At 38.1% G+C, this 18779-nt stretch overlaps 1 protein-coding gene across 2 annotated transcripts in view; it reads left to right on the top strand.

Moving 5' to 3' along the window:
- Positions 1–18779, top strand: part of DNAJC21 (DnaJ heat shock protein family (Hsp40) member C21) — a 718487-nt gene that overhangs the window by 129339 nt on the left and 570369 nt on the right. For both annotated transcript variants that reach the window (XM_044070174.1, XM_044070166.1), the window contains exon 4: positions 10839–10967. In XM_044070174.1, the coding sequence (XP_043926109.1) occupies positions 10839–10967 (129 nt within the window). The remainder of the gene's footprint in view (positions 1–10838; positions 10968–18779) is intronic.

The following is an 18779-nucleotide window of genomic DNA, read 5'->3' as shown; positions in this document are numbered from 1 at the left end:
AGTACTAGAAAGAATAATGCATAAAATAATCACAGTTTCAAAGAAAACATTTGTTATTCAACTTGATATGCTTATTAAGTTTGTGCAAGCTTGAGCAAGGTAAAATGCATGTACTAGTGGGTTTGTACAACAGTTATTTCAACTATTCCACTTATCAATGGGTTTACAGGTCAGCTAGAATAAGCAGGTTGAATAATACAAAATGACCAGTGGTCATACATTCATTTTAAAAGTGATGCTAGATGTTCAATCAAATATAGCAGAGGAGAATACACTAGGGTCCATAAGTCTTCTATACAGCTTTCGACATTTCTATATATTCAGCTTGCAACATCCCTATATAGCTAATGTATTCACTAAACAATTGCATAAAATGCTTGTACAAAAACCTGCAGCTAGGGCTCTTTTGTTATGAATGAGTCCCAATGTTCGTATTATCTGTTACCAGATACACATGTGCGCTAGACAAAAGTTCAGCGTTCTTGTGGAGGGAGTGATTGTAGATATAGCGCTCCGCTTATCGTACATAAATGTGGACCTTTTCACTAAGGAAGTATCTAACGCGGTTTATTTGTGTTTGTGTGCACTGCTATATACAAAATGCACAGTCTCCCTCTGAGAGAGTTCCCAAATTAATGTCAAACATTACTGCTGGGCCAGCTTGGATGACATCACTCTGTCACCTGACTTCAGTTTCCAGGCTAAACAGAAACTTAGAATTTAACACCTCTGTTTTAAAAATGCATATCTCTCAGAAGTTTGCAGATCTTGACAGTCATAAAACAAGAAAACACTTACAAAACACTGCAGAAGGCACCCTAGTTCTAGACATCCTGTCTTCTTGCTGCATTGAAACTAACTTTTGTAACACAATCATAAACAACTTAATTTCAACTTATTTTCTTAAGTTTTGCAAGTTACTCTTCTATGTTTCAGCAGGGTATGCTGTGGTTCCATTCTTGAAGCTCAGTACATAACATACAGTTATGTATAAATCATATCAATATTCCCAAATGACAGAATTATTTACAAAATTCCAGATATCTGGGCTGGCAGTGTCACACGTATGTGCTACACAAGAGCAAACCTGCAAGCTATTCTAAAAACTATAGACCAATAACATGCCTACTGTGACTATGTATAAACTATACACTGTAATTGATGCCAACAGAGTTTATAGTCATTTAGAAGAAAACTTAATCATGGCAATAGGACAAAAGGGTAACAAATGAATGTGATATGGAACAAAGGAATATTGGTTATTAAATAGTCATAATGGAGAATTGTAAAAAGGGAAGAATCAATGTATGGCATACTGTATCCCAAATTCATGGATAAAAGAGTGCTTAAAAATGATTAAGATACACCCTAAAGTGATAAATTTCATTACAGTGACTGTGAAACAATGGCAAACCACTTTGCATTCAAGCCTTGGTAAAAGAAAAATTATTATTTCAGGGTTCAAAATCCAGTGCAGGATATTCCAGTGTGACTGTTTGTCACTATGGCTCTTTTGTCTTTCCCTTAACCCATTATGCTGTCTACTTAACAGATGAGGTCATGGCTACAATTTGGCTTCCAGAAAACAACAGTGCAAAGACTTCTCTTCTTCTTTTTGTGGATAATTTAAAACTGTATAGTTCATCAGATGAGGAACTGAAAGCACAACCGCAAGTGGTCACAACTTTTTTCAGATGATATAAGAATGTCTTTTGGTCTAGATAAATGTGTGAAAAAACCTTTAAAGTAGAAAAGCTGCAGCACCAAGAAAATAGCCTGGGACAGGAATGTGATTTAAAAGAACTTGAGGAAGAAGGGAGTATGTAAATGTTTGGGAACTGAATAAAACATGAACTAATGTGAATAAAACTTAGTAAACACCATATATTCCCCATTCTGAAGGAGTGTGTGCCTTCTTGAAATTGATTACATGTATAGATCTGCAGTCGTAGGACAGCATACATATCAGCTGACCTCACAAGACCCAGATGTAGTGAAAGTTTAAAATTATGAGGAGATTAAGTCTAAGATGACTTCCCTGCTTAGTGTAGCAAAGGCATATCAGTGTCAAGTGGGAATGGAAATCAAACCAGAAGTAGATGAAAATTAGGCTGCAATGTAATGTGCTAAAAAAAAAACAAAAGAAAAAAAAAAAAAGAGTATACGGTGAAGGATCAGATGAGAAGGCAAGAAAAGTGGAAAATGTACTTGCAACTATATTTATACAGAAAACTCTTGGAACAACCTCACGTTGATCAGGATCAAATGCAGGAATGGTTAAGGAGAGGTGAACTTAAACCAAAAGATGAAAGGTTAATATTGGCAGCCCAAGGTAGTGGACTACGTACACGTTGGTGTACAAAGTCCATTAAATGTGGGAGAAACAGACAAATGTATGTTTTGTAGAACCGAATTGTAAATGGTCGTACATCTTGTTAGTCATACCGAATGGTCTAGGTGTAGAGTATATTGGGGGTTTCTTAACCCTTACAGGACAGTTGTCTAATAGTAAGGTTTATTTAACTTTTGCCTTGGTAGAACTCATTCTTGAAAATATTTTATTTTTACTGAGAATTTTTTTTTGCAGAAACTCAGAGTTGCAATGGGGATTGTTTGTGCCAATTCCTATGCTAATATGGTATTGGCCTACTGGGAACATGAATATGTGCATAACAACAACCAAACAGTTTGTAGATTATCTTTTTTGTTGTTTGGAGGGATACAGCAGAGTCACTGAATCAGTTCATTGATTACCTACATTCAACTATGACATTTCTAAAGTTCTCTTTTCAGTTTTCTGACTCTAGTATTAATTTCTTGGATGTTTGTGTCAGGATGGATGAACTTAAAAATTTTAGTACGGTTGTCTGTAAGAAACCTTGTAGATGCAATAACCTGTTACCTAAATCAAGTATGCATCCACGACATGTTCCTATGAATGTGTTGAAGGGACAATTTCTACATATAATGAGGCTGCATGATAAAGATGAGGAAGCTTATGTTGCACTACACCAGGCAGCTAATGAGTTTGTCAGTAGAGGTTATTCTGAATCTGAGGTACGTGTAACCTTGGATGAGGTTTGTGCCTTGAGGAGATAAGTTGCACTACCCTACCTTTTTACACATGAGGCTGGTTTTGAATTATCTGCTAGTAATACACAAGTAGATAGAATGCCTCTTACATTCTCGAGTAATGTTGGTGAATTTTGTAATGTAATGGTCTGTACTTTTAATGGACAGTGCTATAGCTGATATAGTTGGTCCAGTACCTAAGTTTTCTTTTAAGAATAACCTTCCCTGAAACACCAATTGAGTTATAAGAAATGTTGTGTTAGACATCAGATTATTATTGATAGATTGGGTACCTTTTCCTGTTGATGTTGCTCTGCCTGTAACTATATTTGCAATACCACTACTCTGCATTTGAAATCTATTGATAAGAAGATAGAACTGAAATGTTATGCAAGCTGTAATACTGAGAATGTGGTCTACTGTGCTGTCTGTTTGATTTGTAACTGTTATTATATAAGTAAAACCAATCGTAGTTTATAGGAAAGAATCTTGGAACATGGGTGACATTAGGAAAAGGGTTTACCATCATATTTCCGAATCGAACTCTGTTGACTGCACTTTTGTCGAACACAAAAGTTCGAAAACAGTAATGTTGAACAACAAAAGCCAACCTAGGAACGGGTTTTAACATGGGTCGAGATAGGGGAGAGGTTTGTAGTTTGGCAATAACAGTGAACACCTATCTCGACCCATGTTAAAACTGTTCCTAGATTGGCTTTTGTTGTTCGACATTACCGTTTTCGAACTTCCTTGTTCGACAAAAGTGCAGTCGATGGAGTTCGATTCGGAAATATGATAGCCTAGGAAAAGGAAGTAGACTAATGTGCTTGCCACGCATGTAACTGACTGTGGTGGTGACCACAAGTTTAGATTTGCTGTGTTAGAAGTGCTACATGAAAGTTTGAGGTTTGGGGATTTAGTGAATTTGACAGAATGTGCAGAGTTGAGGTGGATTGTCACTTTAAATGCTGATAAGTCCCCCCGGCTTAAATGGACATGTTTCTATTAAACCCATTTTAAAGGGTTGGAATTTGTTTCATTGAAGGGCTTGGTTTTATGAATGTAAATGTCATGTGATGTAGTTATTTGTATATAATTGGTGGGTTTTTATATAAATATGGCTGTTTTAACTGTTTGTTGAAAGTCTGATGAAGCAGCAGGCTGCTGTGAAAGCACTAACTTTTGTTTAATAAATCGTTTTTATTATTTTTTACCTGGCATTTATGCTGGTCGGGTTTTGTATTTATTTTTATTTTATATTTATTTGTGTACTGTGTCGACCTTAACTGAGCAGTAACATTTATATCTTTTACATTACTCCTGTTTATGTTGGGAGGGAGTGGAACCTTTTTCCTCTGTTGCTGGAACAGAATATGTGAACAGATGTAAATAGCCTCAGCATTTAATGAAAACAAATATTTGGATGACAAATACATTAATAAATCCAGTAGAAAGAGCAAAGGTAATAAATCCAGTAGAAAGAGCAAAGGTGTTTGTATATGTAAGATGGAGAAACCCCCATTTTTGGCATGTCAGGAGATACACCATTAGGAAAGAAGTTTCGAAGCTGAGCAAATTTTGTTATATTTTACCAGGCTGCTTGATTTTCAGGATAGATGTAATTTTGTGTTTTAGACTCTGGGGTAGAATGCATAGGGCTGATGTGTGGCAACAGAGGAAAGGCAAGGTGTGGCCTATTTACATATCCCTTCAAACACTAACTGGACGATGCTAAAGGATATTGTGGCTGAAATTACATTGTTTACTGAAGATGCTTTTATTTTTGATGGGGGTTGCTCCTCTGGAATGTATTTGCTGAACCAAGGGGTTTCAGACGTCCTGAATTAGAAGAGCATTTGGTACGTTTTGCTGAAGTATTGGTTTGGTAGATGTGGTGAAGTCAAAAGTGGGTGGTTTACTTGTTACCTACTTTCAAAAAGTAATCAAGGTTAGATAGTTTTTCTAATATAAAAAAAAACATGCCTTTCGGATCTGGAGGTTGATCCAGTTATCATGTGACACTGATATTAGGCTTGAGTAAAGACAACAAGATGCTTCTGACATTGGAGGCTTAGCATCCCATTATGTAGAAGACTGTATTTTAGGGAATGGTATGAGGAACAGTTGGTGGAAATGGGAATAGATTACTCCAAACAACTTGGGGAAAGTACTGGACTGGTGGGATATAGTCAAAGAAGCCCCAAGAGCTAACTTGAAATGGTATGAAGGAAGATTACAAGGGGCAGAAATATTGTCTGGGATGAGTGGTTAACTTGGCTTGAGATATATCAATTGCTGCATGTAGTAGAGAATAAGGTGGTTGAGGGGAAAAAGGCTGGGAAAGTTGGAGCTGAATGACTTGCTGCAGCAAGAACTAGATTTCAAGTCCAAGTCTCCAAGGTTAACAGACTTTTAGATAAGCCCAAAAGCTGTTGGCCCTAAAATTGAGAATGACAAAGGGATCATCAGTAATGGAGACGGTTAAAGAAGCTCAGGGGGACTTTCTGCATGGGGTCTGGAGAAGATAACTAGAGGTTTTCAGGATTTCTGTTGTAGATTACACTCATTGGAGGAACAGGCCTTGCTTGGAAAAATGGAGTGATCAAATTTTCCATGGACTATAGGTGAAAAGACTAGGGGAGGACTTTGGCAAGACCCTGCTTATGCTAGTTATAGCTGACACTCTGAAGCTGATGATTAAATGTCTCCCGATAGCAAAATCTCTGGGACCTGATACTTTTCCGTAAGAACTTAAAAAATGGGAGGGTAGAAGTTGATCAAGAAGGTAATTAATGCAGTGCTATTGTTCAAAGAGGTGCCTTGATCATGGCATAGAGCAGTCACAGCTGCCTTATTGCAGGAGGGGCAGGATCCAGTTTATTCAGAGTCCTGTGGGCCAGTCTTTGTTAAACCAGAATTATGAATTGTTTTGGGAGATTATTTTGGCAAGTTATTGCCAACTGTACTGATGGTGATGCATCTTGGCCAGTGTAGGTTAATTCCCAGGTGGTATAACCATGTTAATATAGCTAAAATCCTTTTGATTATGGAAGACGCATTTAGAATTGGCTTGTCTGTTAATGATACTAAATCTAGATGCTGAAAAGCATTTAATAAAGTATTTTGACCTTTTTAACCAGGGCTCTGGAGTACTATGGTGCTTTGATTTCCCACTGGACTTTATACTGTTATCTGGCATTAAGGTCGATGAATTGTGAGTGGAATTTCCCCTACAGAAGGGCATGAGACAACGTTGTCCTCTCCTCTTTACAATTTACACTTAATTTGAAGCCACTAGCAGCAGCATTGAGGAAGTCTGTGACAACAGGTTATAGAATAGAAGGGGAAGAAGTTAAACTGACCCTTTATGGGTATGCCATGTTGGTCCTGCTGATGGATTTGAAATGGAACTTGCAAAAGGTGCGCAGTTTATTGGAGCACTTTGGTTATTTGACAGGTTGTGGGGTGACTGTAGCCAAAATTAAGGCTGTGATGATCATAAATGGCCCACTGGACCTGTTGAAATGTAAATTTCCCTTTTTGGCTGATGTATCTAGATTTATATATTTAGGGATCCAACTGCAATATGTGTTTGAAGAGGTTGTCTGGGCCTGTATTGCCATTTTCAGAAGTGCTTGTTTTTTATTTAATATTGGTTACAGTAGCATCATCACTTGTCAACCCTTATTGTATAGTGATACATACAGAAGAACACCTTGCATAACAATATCTAACATAAGATTCTTTTTATATACATATTGCAACTTTTAAATGTCAACACCATAATATTAATTCACAATTTTGTTTTTCTGTAAGCCCCCCCCCCCCATGTTTTTAACTACAACTCCTTACCATGCTTCTAAAGACCTAGAAGACATAAAGTTTGGCACCTGCCCAACTCCCCAAAAACTGATATAGTCCACTGATATACTAGATAATGATATTTATATTATCTGTCTACTACTTTCTCCCATTCCTTCCCCACTTTTCTTATCCTCCTGGACTCCCAGTGCATATCTAATTGTTCTCAAATTATTGACCTTCAGCAGCTCTTCTCTTTTCTCTAATTTATCTGACCCTTGCAGCCTTTAGCTTTTAGATGCCTTATCCATCCTCCTACATATAATAACTGCACCTACTTTTGCTTTTGCCACCTAACTGGAAGAATATAATCCTCCAGCATTTTGGGATTCACTTCTCATACACTCTTTTCCACTCATGTGTACAACTATTTCATAAATGTTTGACTGCCAGGCAAGCTCCCCTTTACAACATGTGCATATTTCCTGCCTCATTCCCGCTACATCTCAAACATTTTCCATCCCTCATTTGCCAACATCTATGTAATTGAAGGAGGGTTCTGGGCTACCTGTGTATCTGTTTCACATGCTGATCCCATGTATGTACCTCTTTTATTTTACATTTATTAACCGGGTTAGTCTGACTGAGCTTTTGGCTCATTTTCAGCAGAGACCCTGGGAGAAAAGTTCCTCAGTGAGTAGAATTTAACAAAAATCAGTTACAGTCAGCAAATGATTACAATCGGGTTACAATAACATATTAAATGAATAAAACCTACATAATTGTTTTTGGGTTTAGAGAGCACATATACAAAAGCTGGATGGAGATATAAGGAAATAAAGTGGGGATGACCAGTAAGACAGACAGGTTAGTTAGTTTTTACGGAGCAGTCTGATAGAGTAGAGATAAGATAGACAGGGAGGAAAGGTTGTAGTGAGAGGGTATTAAGAAAGAATTAATAGAAGGAAGAGGTGGGAGGACAATGTTAGAAATAAACTTGGAGTAAGGAGGGGAATTTGGTGTTAGGATAGTGGTTTTAGGGAGGGGAGTGACTACTTTTAATTTATCATACCTTCTCAGCGCCTCCTTACATTTCTCTCCAGATGTACTTATACCCTCCACCTTTCCCACCTCCTTCTTAATCTCATCTAAACTAACCTTGCATATATCTTTCTGCATTTACATTCTAGAGTGCCAGCATGTTTATGGTATATGGAGAACCATAACACTGGATAAGGGGCAGTGGACCCAGCCCTGCATGTGTTTATATTGTTGCAACTCCTATAGGTCTTTCAGGTTTTGCCACTAGGTCTTGAGAGATTTTTTTTTTTTGGCAGTTTGATTAGGCTCTGGGTCTCGTGGGATAAAATCACACTAACAAGGGACAGAGGTGGGCTGAGGATTCCTAACTTTTATAAATATTGGAAAGCAACTCAAATAAGGATCTTCTGTTTATGGGTAAACAGATGAGTATCAGGCAAGTTGGAGTGTTTTTGAGAAATCTTATTGCTAGTAGATGGAGATCCATTGTTAAGCTATTTTGGGATAAATATGTTGGGAGGGGATCTAGTTATACTAGGGCTGTCACGGAGGCCTTTTGGTCATTTCACTGTCTGTCAGCTGAAGGTAAAAGAGTGGGTCTCTGTGCTTGAACCCATGGTAATATATCTTGAACAAAGCTGGGAGTATAATTTTCTGTTAAAGTGGGTGAAGCCGTAAGATATAGTTTGATATTGGAAGCAGGTTGGGGAATTACTGTTGGTTGTTTATTTGCACTACTGTCAATCAAAATTTGGGTTCACCTATTAATTTCTTAATCTTTCAGGGATTGATGGACCTCTTTAGAAACATTTTGAGGGAATTTACCCCCCCCCCTGCAGATTCAGAAACAAAATGGCTTAAAATATAAGGGAGACTAGAATAAAGATCTGATTAGAAGGATCCATAAAATACTTGAGGAAATTGGGAAGCAGATGGAGGTGAAGTTTAAAGAAGGGTGCCCAAGGCTACTTGATTACCCGGTTACATATCAGCAGTGGCTTGTTGTTTTCAGAGTTGTAAAAGGTATAGCTAGTTTTAGCAAATTTTAAGATTTTTAGTTGTAAGTGCCTCCAAAAGTACTTATGCATCCCAGGGAGGCTAGGGGTCACTTATGCTGGTACTTTAGTTTTGTGTTGTAGATGCCAAGCAGGAGAAATAGGTAATGGCTTTCCATGTTTTGGGGCTGCTTAAAGACATTTTCTTCAAACTTCAAGATCTATCTGAACTGACTGAGACTTGACAAAGTTATACTTCCTTTAAAGGACTACTTCCTTGGATCTTTGTCATAGGGTAAGTGGGCAAGTAAGAGCACTGCTTTCTCTGATACTCCAAGTATCACATAAATTAGTCACTAGGCACTGGAATTCCACTTTTGCCAAGAACAGTAGAGGAGTTACAAAAAATTATTAGAGGACATCTTGAGGCTTTTCTTTGGAAGAGATGCTCTGATTTAATGGTAAATGGCGACTATGGCTTTGCTGCTATGTATGATGTTGCCTAATTTAAAATTCAGTTTTGATAATGTTTTATTTGAATGTTGGTTATGTCTAAAAGGGAGGTGATTGCTACTTCCTCGTACCCTCTTGACAGGAGCAGTGAATTGTATCCACCTGTCTGCAGTCCGTTGAATTAGGAGTGAATTACCCTAAATTACTCATAAAAGTGAAAGGAGATTACCACCTGTTATTTGGGATTCAAACCCAATACTTCCAGCATACCAAATGAGTATTAGTTAAATGGTTTGGCTTCCTGTTATTTTTTTTGTAAATTGCTCTTAAGTGATAGTAGTAGTATATTGTTCATTTTCTTTTGTTTACTTTTAAAATTTGTTAAGATTCTATAAATACTCACAAACAGATGTCTTTACAAAATGAGGTTTCATTTCAAAAAATGTTTATATAATAGCAAACAAATAAATCAGTGCAACATCAGAAAAGACAACATATAATTTGACTCCGTAATTATAGCTAACTTAGTCATTTTCATAGTTCAAGAGTGTTAAGTTACTGCTACCATTATCTCTAAATGCGTCTTTGACCTTGCATATACTTCTCATCTACTCTCTCGTTGTGGGCTAAATGTAGTTTGACTTTTGAACATTATGTGCGTTAACCGCCTTTTTAAACTTGTATTTCTGTACATGTTAGGCTGAAATTGAAATAGATAGTAGTTGTATTGCAATGTTACTGTGATTAGGTTTTACATTTCTTAGGTATGATGTGGTCTCTTACTGCTGGTCTGTTTCCAGAGAAAGGTGTGCTGTCTATTTATTTTGTTGTACTTCAAATAGAATAATTTAAGGGTTGTGGCTCTTTGACGTGGGTGCACCCTGTATGTGGCTGCCTAGTTTAAAATACTCAGCACTGAATGATGGAGAGATCACATTGCTGAACAGATTCCAAACTAGGAGAACGGCCCTGCAGCTTTAAATAGTGAAATCATTGTAAAGACATGAATAAGATTGAACCATCTACTGCTGTGTTAATTACTTCACATAGCTGCACCTTAAACGTTTGCCACTTTTTTTTAATTGCTGTTAGTGTGGGAAGCCTTGAAATGAAACCTTTTAAAACTAACCTTCCACAGTACAGTAGACTCTTTTCTAAACTAGTTCACTTCAGTTTTTCCTTTGATTTATTTTGCTTAATTTTCTGTTTTTAATTTGGAGTAGTTTGTTTTCTCACATTGGGTAATTGGCTAGGCTTAAAATGGCCCACAAGGGCAGTTAGCCTAGTACTAATCTATAAACCTATTTCCAAACTATGCCTTGAGACGTCTGTGCTTGCTTTGTTTATTGTCAGTAGTAGTTTTTTACTTCTCATTTAATGCCGAATCACTTAATTTCTGGGTGAGATCCACTTGTTCTTTACTGTGTTTCTTTTCAGTTATTTATGCTCTAACAGTCATTTTGTTTTTTATTCAAGGGATTTTACACAGTGTATCGTAAAGTGTTTGAAATGATTGTAAAGGAAGAGATGGAATATGCAACTGCCGATGACGATGACAGTGTTGACTACCCAAGTTTTGGCGACTCACAAAGTGACTATGATACGGTAAACTAGCTCTGTGTTACGTGACTAGTTTGTTCAACTTGTTCCATTGTTTTGGAGCCACAGTATGTCTTTGTGTCTTTATGCAGACATGTTGATGCTGTGCAGTGTGCATGCTTGTGTAATTCTGAATATCCACATAAGCTAGAAGTGTAGTTTTTGCTGGATCACCTCTCAGACGTCTGTATGATACAGTGTAAAGAGACACGGCTTTGAGGTGATCAGTGTAGGGCATTGTGTTTACTCACTGTACTCATTTTGTATGGAACATTCGTGCATGTTCCAGTTGCTACATGTGACTGGTCAGGTACATACTGAAGGGAACATTACACCCTCTGTTGGGTCTGATGAAAGCTGGGTATAGTGGTGTAATGACCTCCCTGGACCTAGATGCCATGCCTTTGCTTATAAAGATGAGCAATGTAGAAGGATTTTCTTACTGCCTTGGACACTTGTTGGTCGAAGAATAGGTTATTATCTACGTGAGTTGCCAGATCCCTGGCTAGTGAATTAACTTTTAATGATATTTTATTGATGACAGAGTTACCTGGGGTGGTAGACTTCCCAAAACGTACTATATTAATGCACTTCTTGGTTTTGAGTTTTAAGCCATGGCTTTGGCACCAAGCATTTATCTATATTAGACCTTCCTGAAGGGTGTTCTTATCTTAGGAGGATTTGGTGAATGCTCCCAGTTTGCAGTCATCTGTGAACTTGGTCAGCCAAAGGCCTTTCATATTAGCTTTGACATCCAAGAAGTAGAAGCCATAGAGGAGAAGACCCAGCATAGAGCCCTGGAGGACTCCTTTAGTGACTGGCCTCTTTGTGGAGGTGGCCTCACTAATTCTAACGTCCTGGGTCCTATCAGTGAGCCAGCTAGCTGTTCAGCAAGTTATAAGGGGGTTTATACCTAGTTCTGTAACTTGTTGACAATGCCCAAGTCAGGTATTGTTTCAAATGCTTTAGCCAGATCTAGGTAGGTAGTATGCACCATTTTCCCCACATCCATTGCTTCAGTGACCATTTCAAAGAAGGTCATCCCTTATGAAGGGGATGATGCTTTAGTTCCTTTCTTTTTCTGCTTCTGCTGATGACCTCTGTGTTACTCTACAGTACATTATCTTGAGGAAGAAGGTGACACTAAACCTGTGTAGTCTGCCCTTTTAAGTGCCTTAACTTTCTGCCTCCCTCCATACCTAACTTCATCCTTATTCTTTTGACGCCTGTCCCACCATGCCCTATTAAATGATGCTGTGGATTCCCTCTTCAATCCCATCCTGGTAGCAAAGCTGTGTGAAAAAGTGCTTGCTGAGATCTAGGGAGCAGTTATTTTCTGCAGTGCATTGCCTATGTCCCTCTTGCATCCTTTCTGCTCAAAATGACCCCTTCACATCTCTGCCTGACATGATTTGAAGGACCATTATCTTTTATGGTTTCAAGTGAGAAGGGATCTATCAATTTGAGTCATTGTGTACCTCTTCCAGCTAACCACAAATGCCTTGCCAGTTTAGTGTAGGGAATTAAGGTTATAAGGTGCTAATGAGATTCATTCTGCAGTTCTGTCTTTGATCTTGTCAATCTCCATTTGTATGTTTTTTGACTCTGAGCAAGGCGCAGTGGTGCAGTGGTAGCATTGTCACCTCACAGCAAGAGGTTCTTCAAATTCGATTCTCAGCAGGAGTGCCTTCGGTGTGGATTCTGCATGTCCTCCCTGCATTTGTGTGGGTTTCCTCCCATGTTACAGAGACATATGTCTGGAGTGTTTCTCCCCAGGCTTCCCACTGAAAATTGGCTTTGTTCCAAGATGGACTTTCCCAGTAAACAAATGTTAAATAAATAAAAATAAATAGTTGACCAGACAGTGGTCTTGGGTCACCCATGAAATGAGGCACTTGTATGTAGTGGGTTTACCTGGTTGAAAAAAAATGCTGGCTGTTATTAGTGGTCCACCTCCCCCACCCCCCATGCACACAAGATCAGTTGGACATCATTGGTCTACTTCCTTGCTTTGTTTCCTATCTGATTTTGTCTTTGACTTGCATACTTGGGAGCTCCATGGAATTCCTCTGCCATTAATCACCATTTTCTGGAAGTTGAATCATTTTATAAATGTTTTTCTTCATGCTCCCCTGCACGGTTTATTTGCTTTCTGTTTTTATTCAGCTACAAACTTAGTGGATGGCAGTGGCTGTTCATGGGGTTGCTATAGGAGTTGGATTTTGGTAACGTCTGAAGCCATCCTTGGAAAGACAAATGAAATTATGTATCATTTTGCACTTCATTGCTTATATTCATTATACTGTGAAAGTTTACTGTGCTATTCATTGATTTTTTTTTTAACTCCTTTAAAGGTTAAAGTTACATTTTGAAACTGCTATAAGGACTGCTGTTCTGCACTAAAGTACATTGTATGTAATGTTTCTTAGTAAGTATTAGGCATCTGTTTGTGGTTCCTTAACACTTGGACTCCAAACCAGTTATTTTACATTAAGAGGGTCAAAGTCTGAACACTTGTGGCAGAAAAGAGGGCTGATTTCAGCTATCTGAGCTGGGAATTGCTGGTGGAAAGCTTACTGTGTGCTTCCCTGATTCGCCTTGGAGCATAGTTAGTGTAAAACTTGCTTTTTTTCTGATCATATATAAGCCTTGCATTTGTGCTAAGCTGCTCTTCGTGCAGTGGTGGTTACTGGTGCTGTGTATATATGCAATCACCAGAAGTTGAAATTTCCCTATAAAAAAACACATTGGAACTTTACCACAGTCCAGCGTTACTCACGGGGCAACTAGTTTGCATGGTGAACAGCATTTACACATTTAATTAGGTCTACCTTACCTTACTTTATTGTAGCACCCAGGACTATCGCTGCTCAGAGATTGTCTGGTTTGGGCACTGGGCAGCATCGCTGGCTAGGTTAGCTGCAGATTACACCAAGTAAGCATCCCTTCTCTCATTTGGTTACAAACACTGTCCACTCCTATCCCTTGCAAGTACACATTCGGGCCTGCAACCACAGATGGGCATTTTCCTGCTACCTTTACATCCAGCTTGGTGGACATGGACATCCTGAGGCAATGTAGCAATTGCCTTATGTACACTGGCAACCACTTAATCCCTCAGTAGACAAATGATGTAAGAGATTTAGTTACAGATTGACACTAGAGGCTGCACTCTCCAGAGGGAGACAAAAAGCAACAAACGGGTTGTCAGTGACTCACTCACAAACATCACTCACTGTATCAGCAAATGACCACACACACACAGACCCACATACGCGGAGGTGCTCACATATAACTTACCCAAACCTCAAAGGCCTGTCAGGAGCAGTTCTCAGAAACTCTGCACACACACAAAAAAGGCAACTCCCATCACATCACATAAAGCCACAATTTCATTGTGTCTCAAATACCAAGCCCATAATGTGAAACACTCCATAACCCAATATTCTGGTAATTTCCTCCTTTTGCAATTGTCTTTTACATAATGCTAAAGATGGAGCAGTCAGAGCTGCAGGGCAGGTCTTATCATGAAGAGACAAGTCTGGTTCCTGGAGTACAGATTTAAACACTGGAAAACAGTGCTAATGAGTGACAAACACCAACTAATATCAAAAAACAGCACTGAGGAGGTATCAAATAAAATGTACTAGCCAACAAATAATACTGGTCAAACCTTAGTATAACAAATGAAATAAAACAGAAACAGCATAAAACGCTTTAACTATATGACCTCGTTTTTCATCCCAACCAACTAGGACTTCCTCAGGTACTAGCCAACCAACACAAGACCCTAATATATACATTCCTATAGGAATCCAGTTAAGTAATTAACAGATTTTAAAATCACAAAATAGAAAAAAAAATTATCCAGTTCCTTCAGATGATGTGTTCTAAAAATCAATAATAAAGCTAGAAAAATACTGTTAAAAAAAACATATATGTGTGTGTGTGTGTGTGTATATATATATATATATATATATGTGTATATATATATATATATATATATATATATATATATGTGTGTATATATATATATATATATATATATATATATATATATATATATATATATATATATATATATATATATGTGTGTATATATATATATATATATATATATATATATATATATACACACACACACACCCATAGAGAGTCATATACCATATAGAGTTGTAATTTATCTGTATATAATTGTTTAACATTATCCCTACAAGTCCAAACCGAGTGTCATACTCCATCATATACAAATATAAAAACAAGAATACACTTATTTATAAAAAACAAATCTAAAAGGTCATTAAAAACAAATGTAACAATAAATGAAAAATGAGCTTAAAACCTAATGGCTAATAAAAACCTACGTACAGGAGATTAGTAGCAAAGGGAGACCTAAACTTAAATCAATTTATAGCCTAGCGGCTCTCAATTTTAAAACATGTAACAAAGAAATATTGTCATTCAATCCTGGAAATTCATTTGCCTGTAGTACCACTTGCTAATATGTTTCCCTATATTCATTACAGATTTCCTGGTCCACTTTTAAGTGGTCTTCGCTGTTGCCCCTTTTGATGACTATTCGTTATGTAAAGGTCAGGCTGTCTGAATATGAGCAAGAAGTCTAAATGCTCACTCTTGCTGGGGTCAAGTTTGTTGCCCCGCAAAGGACCTTCAGTTGGAATCAGAATGGGGGTAGTAACTTGTGGTTTTGGTGATTACAGCAGCCACAGCACAGACAGTAATGGGGCAGTTATTCTCGGACAGAAGGTAATCTCGATCTGGATGCCTCCCAAACAGAGCAGCATTGTGGTTATTTAAGGAAGTAACTTGAACCCCATAAAAGAGAGCTGTCACATTGTCCCACTGTACTCATCCCTCATTAGACCCATTATAGAGTATAATGCCCCATTTGGTATGTACCTCACAAGACATCTGCAACTGCTGAAAAGGCCACAGAAATACCTCACTAAAAGAATCACAGGCCTAAAGCAGATGCCATATGCTGACCGTCTAAAAAAAAACTCCAGCTATAGTCTGTGGCATATCGTCTACTCAGAGGCGATCTCTGCTTAACGTACAAGGCCGTGTCAAACCCTGAGCTGTTGGACATGCTCCACTTAAAGAAATCCCAATCCCTCAGAGCCACACGCTCCAGAGATTTAAACCTTATCACAATGAACAAAACTTGCTGGAGGGATAGGTTCCTGACCCAGAGACTCTCTATACTCTGGAATAGACTGCCCATACATGTCAAGCAGAGCGCCTCATTGGCCCTCTTCAAAAGGAACCTTGATGATTGGATGGGAGATAGGAAATTCACCCCGGGGATCATGTCAGTCGCCCTGCTAGACAGGGGCCCAGCTAAGTAAATATTATGGGAAAAAATTTCCAGGGAATTGTTATGGCTAGGCTTGCATAGGCCTTAAGGCCGATAGCCTAGTACCAACCTATGAACCTGTTATCTAAGGAAGAGAAATATTTGTTAAAAATTGAGAATTGTGTTGTATTTTTAGTTTTTACACATTAGCATTATGATTAAAATGATGTACTCATTTGAAATAGAAAGATTTATGGAATGGTATGGAATTGACATAAAAAAGATAGAGATATAAAGTGGTAACCATATGAAATGTCGAGACCTGCTAGACCGAGCCCTGAAACACTGCGACTGAATGGCTTAAAATCTGGGCTTACATATACTAAGAACGAACTAGGCATTTCCTGACATATTCCCTGTTCCCCGAGGTATGGCAATCTCACAGTTAGTATATGTATGTCAAAATAACGAATAAACATAAAGTCGAGTTGCAAAATGGCAAGACATTTGTTCATAGGTTATTACGAGGCTAACTGCCCTTGTGGGCCATTTTAAGCATAACCAGTTACCCCATGTGAGAATCAAACCCTGTACCTTGTGTCTGTAGGGTAAACATCTTAACCATTATGCCAGCCTCCCAACCCGCTGAAAGTTTATATTCATGAATGTCTGGATCGTCGTAAATTTTCCCCTGGTAAGTAAACAATCAGCCAAGAAAAGTTAAAAAAACTAACTTAAGCAAATAAAACCCACCCAAGGGGGGGCAGCTAAAGATACCAACTCCGAGATCACACTAAACTGGTGAATAGGGCATAGTTCACCACACTGGCCAACCAACTCCTTTCGTGGGGAAAACTTACAGCGATCCAGACTTCTGTGAATGTAAACTTTTGTCGTTTCCATATCACCATTTTGAAACCCGATGTTATGGTAATGTGTTTGTGTGAGAGAGAGAGAGAGTGAGAGTGATGGAATGATCCCTAGCAGCAGCAGTTGGCTCAAGATATCTGGATAAGCCTAAAATAAATGGGGGAAAAAGGCTCAAAATAGTAACATATTTTAAATGTTTGTGATATAAAATCTCAACTTTACATTAATATTATGATTTGTGTTGGCATGCATTTTCTGAATTGGAGGGTGTGTGTATTTGTGTGTGTGACTGTGAGATCAACCAATGGTGGCAGCAGTAGTAGAGGTCTGCATACCTCTTGACCTTTCAGCTGAAGAAATCTGAATAAAGCCTAAAATAAATGGGGAACAAAGGCTCAGTATTAGGAACAGAATTTAATTATTGCTCTTATAAAATTATAGATTTGCTTAAATAATATGACTTGTGTTGGCAAGCATTTTCTGAAGCGCAAAGTGTGTGTGTGTGTGTGTGTGTGTGTGTGTGTGTGTGTGTGTGTGTGTGTGTGTGTGTGTGTGTGTGTGTGTGTGTGTGTGTGTGTGTGTGTGTGTGTGTGTGTGTGTGTGTGTGTGTGTGTGTGTGTGTGTGTGTGTGTGTGTGTGAGAGAATTAAACTAATCAACCACTGGCAGCAGCAGTAAAGAAGTTTGCATACCTCTCGACCTCTTATCTCAAGAAATGTGGATATAGCCTAAATAAAGGGGGAACAAAGGCTCAAAAATAGGAACAGATTTTAGTTATTGCTCATATATTCCTTGAATAACAGGATTTGTGTTAGCACGAATTTTCTAGAGGGAATAAAACTCTGAAACTCAAATGTATGTCATTTAGTGACATCGGTCTCCAATGACTGGAAACAAACCAAACATTTTAAGAGTAAGGAACCAAAAAAAAAAAGTAACACCTGGATATCTTTTAAAGTGCTGTATTTTGGATGTAAAGTGCTTCCTCCAGCACCATTAACATGCACTACAGCAAGTTTGAAAGATGAAGCAGAGGAACTATTTTACATCAAAAATATATTAAAAGATTGTCTAAGTGCAGTATGGTGTGTGTTATTGTGGAAGTAATTTCCTTCCAGGGGTGTAGAGGCTCGACGAGGCAGAACATCCCTGGGCGGACTTTATTTCCCCAATAACACACGTTGGGCATTGTTGCTTGTTTAGACTTACAATCTAAATTCTGTTATTCAACAGCCAGATTTTTGTATTGTTTCTTTAGCTTCATTGCATTATAGTTAGCAAGGCTTTTAAAAGTAGAAATGTGGACAGAGAATCCCACCTCAAGACAAGTGCACCCATTTTTTTTTCTTCTTTGTAAATAACATTTTTATATGCATTGTTAAATGATTTGCTGATATTTCTGTATACATAGCAGCATTTGATGAGTCAGTTGCCGCAATGTATTTTTCAGCTTACCCTTCCTTACTTTTTTGGTCTGATTTTTTTTTTTAAGAAGAAGCTTTGAAAGCTTGTTATTAAACCACAACCCCAGCAGTGTAGCTTTTCCAGTTGTGGCATTACCATGGGGTAATGTGAGCTATATCCATAGACTTCAATTGGGCACCTTTGCACATACACCATGGTGAGCCCATT

Source organism: Protopterus annectens, chromosome 1.part0 (genome assembly GCF_019279795.1).
Source record: "Protopterus annectens isolate FY-2018-M chromosome 1.part0, PAN1.0, whole genome shotgun sequence".
In the NCBI taxonomy this organism is placed as follows: Eukaryota; Metazoa; Chordata; order Ceratodontiformes; family Protopteridae; genus Protopterus; species Protopterus annectens.
Note: the sequence above shows the minus strand (reverse complement) of the source record. Positions and strands in the feature narration are given on the sequence as shown.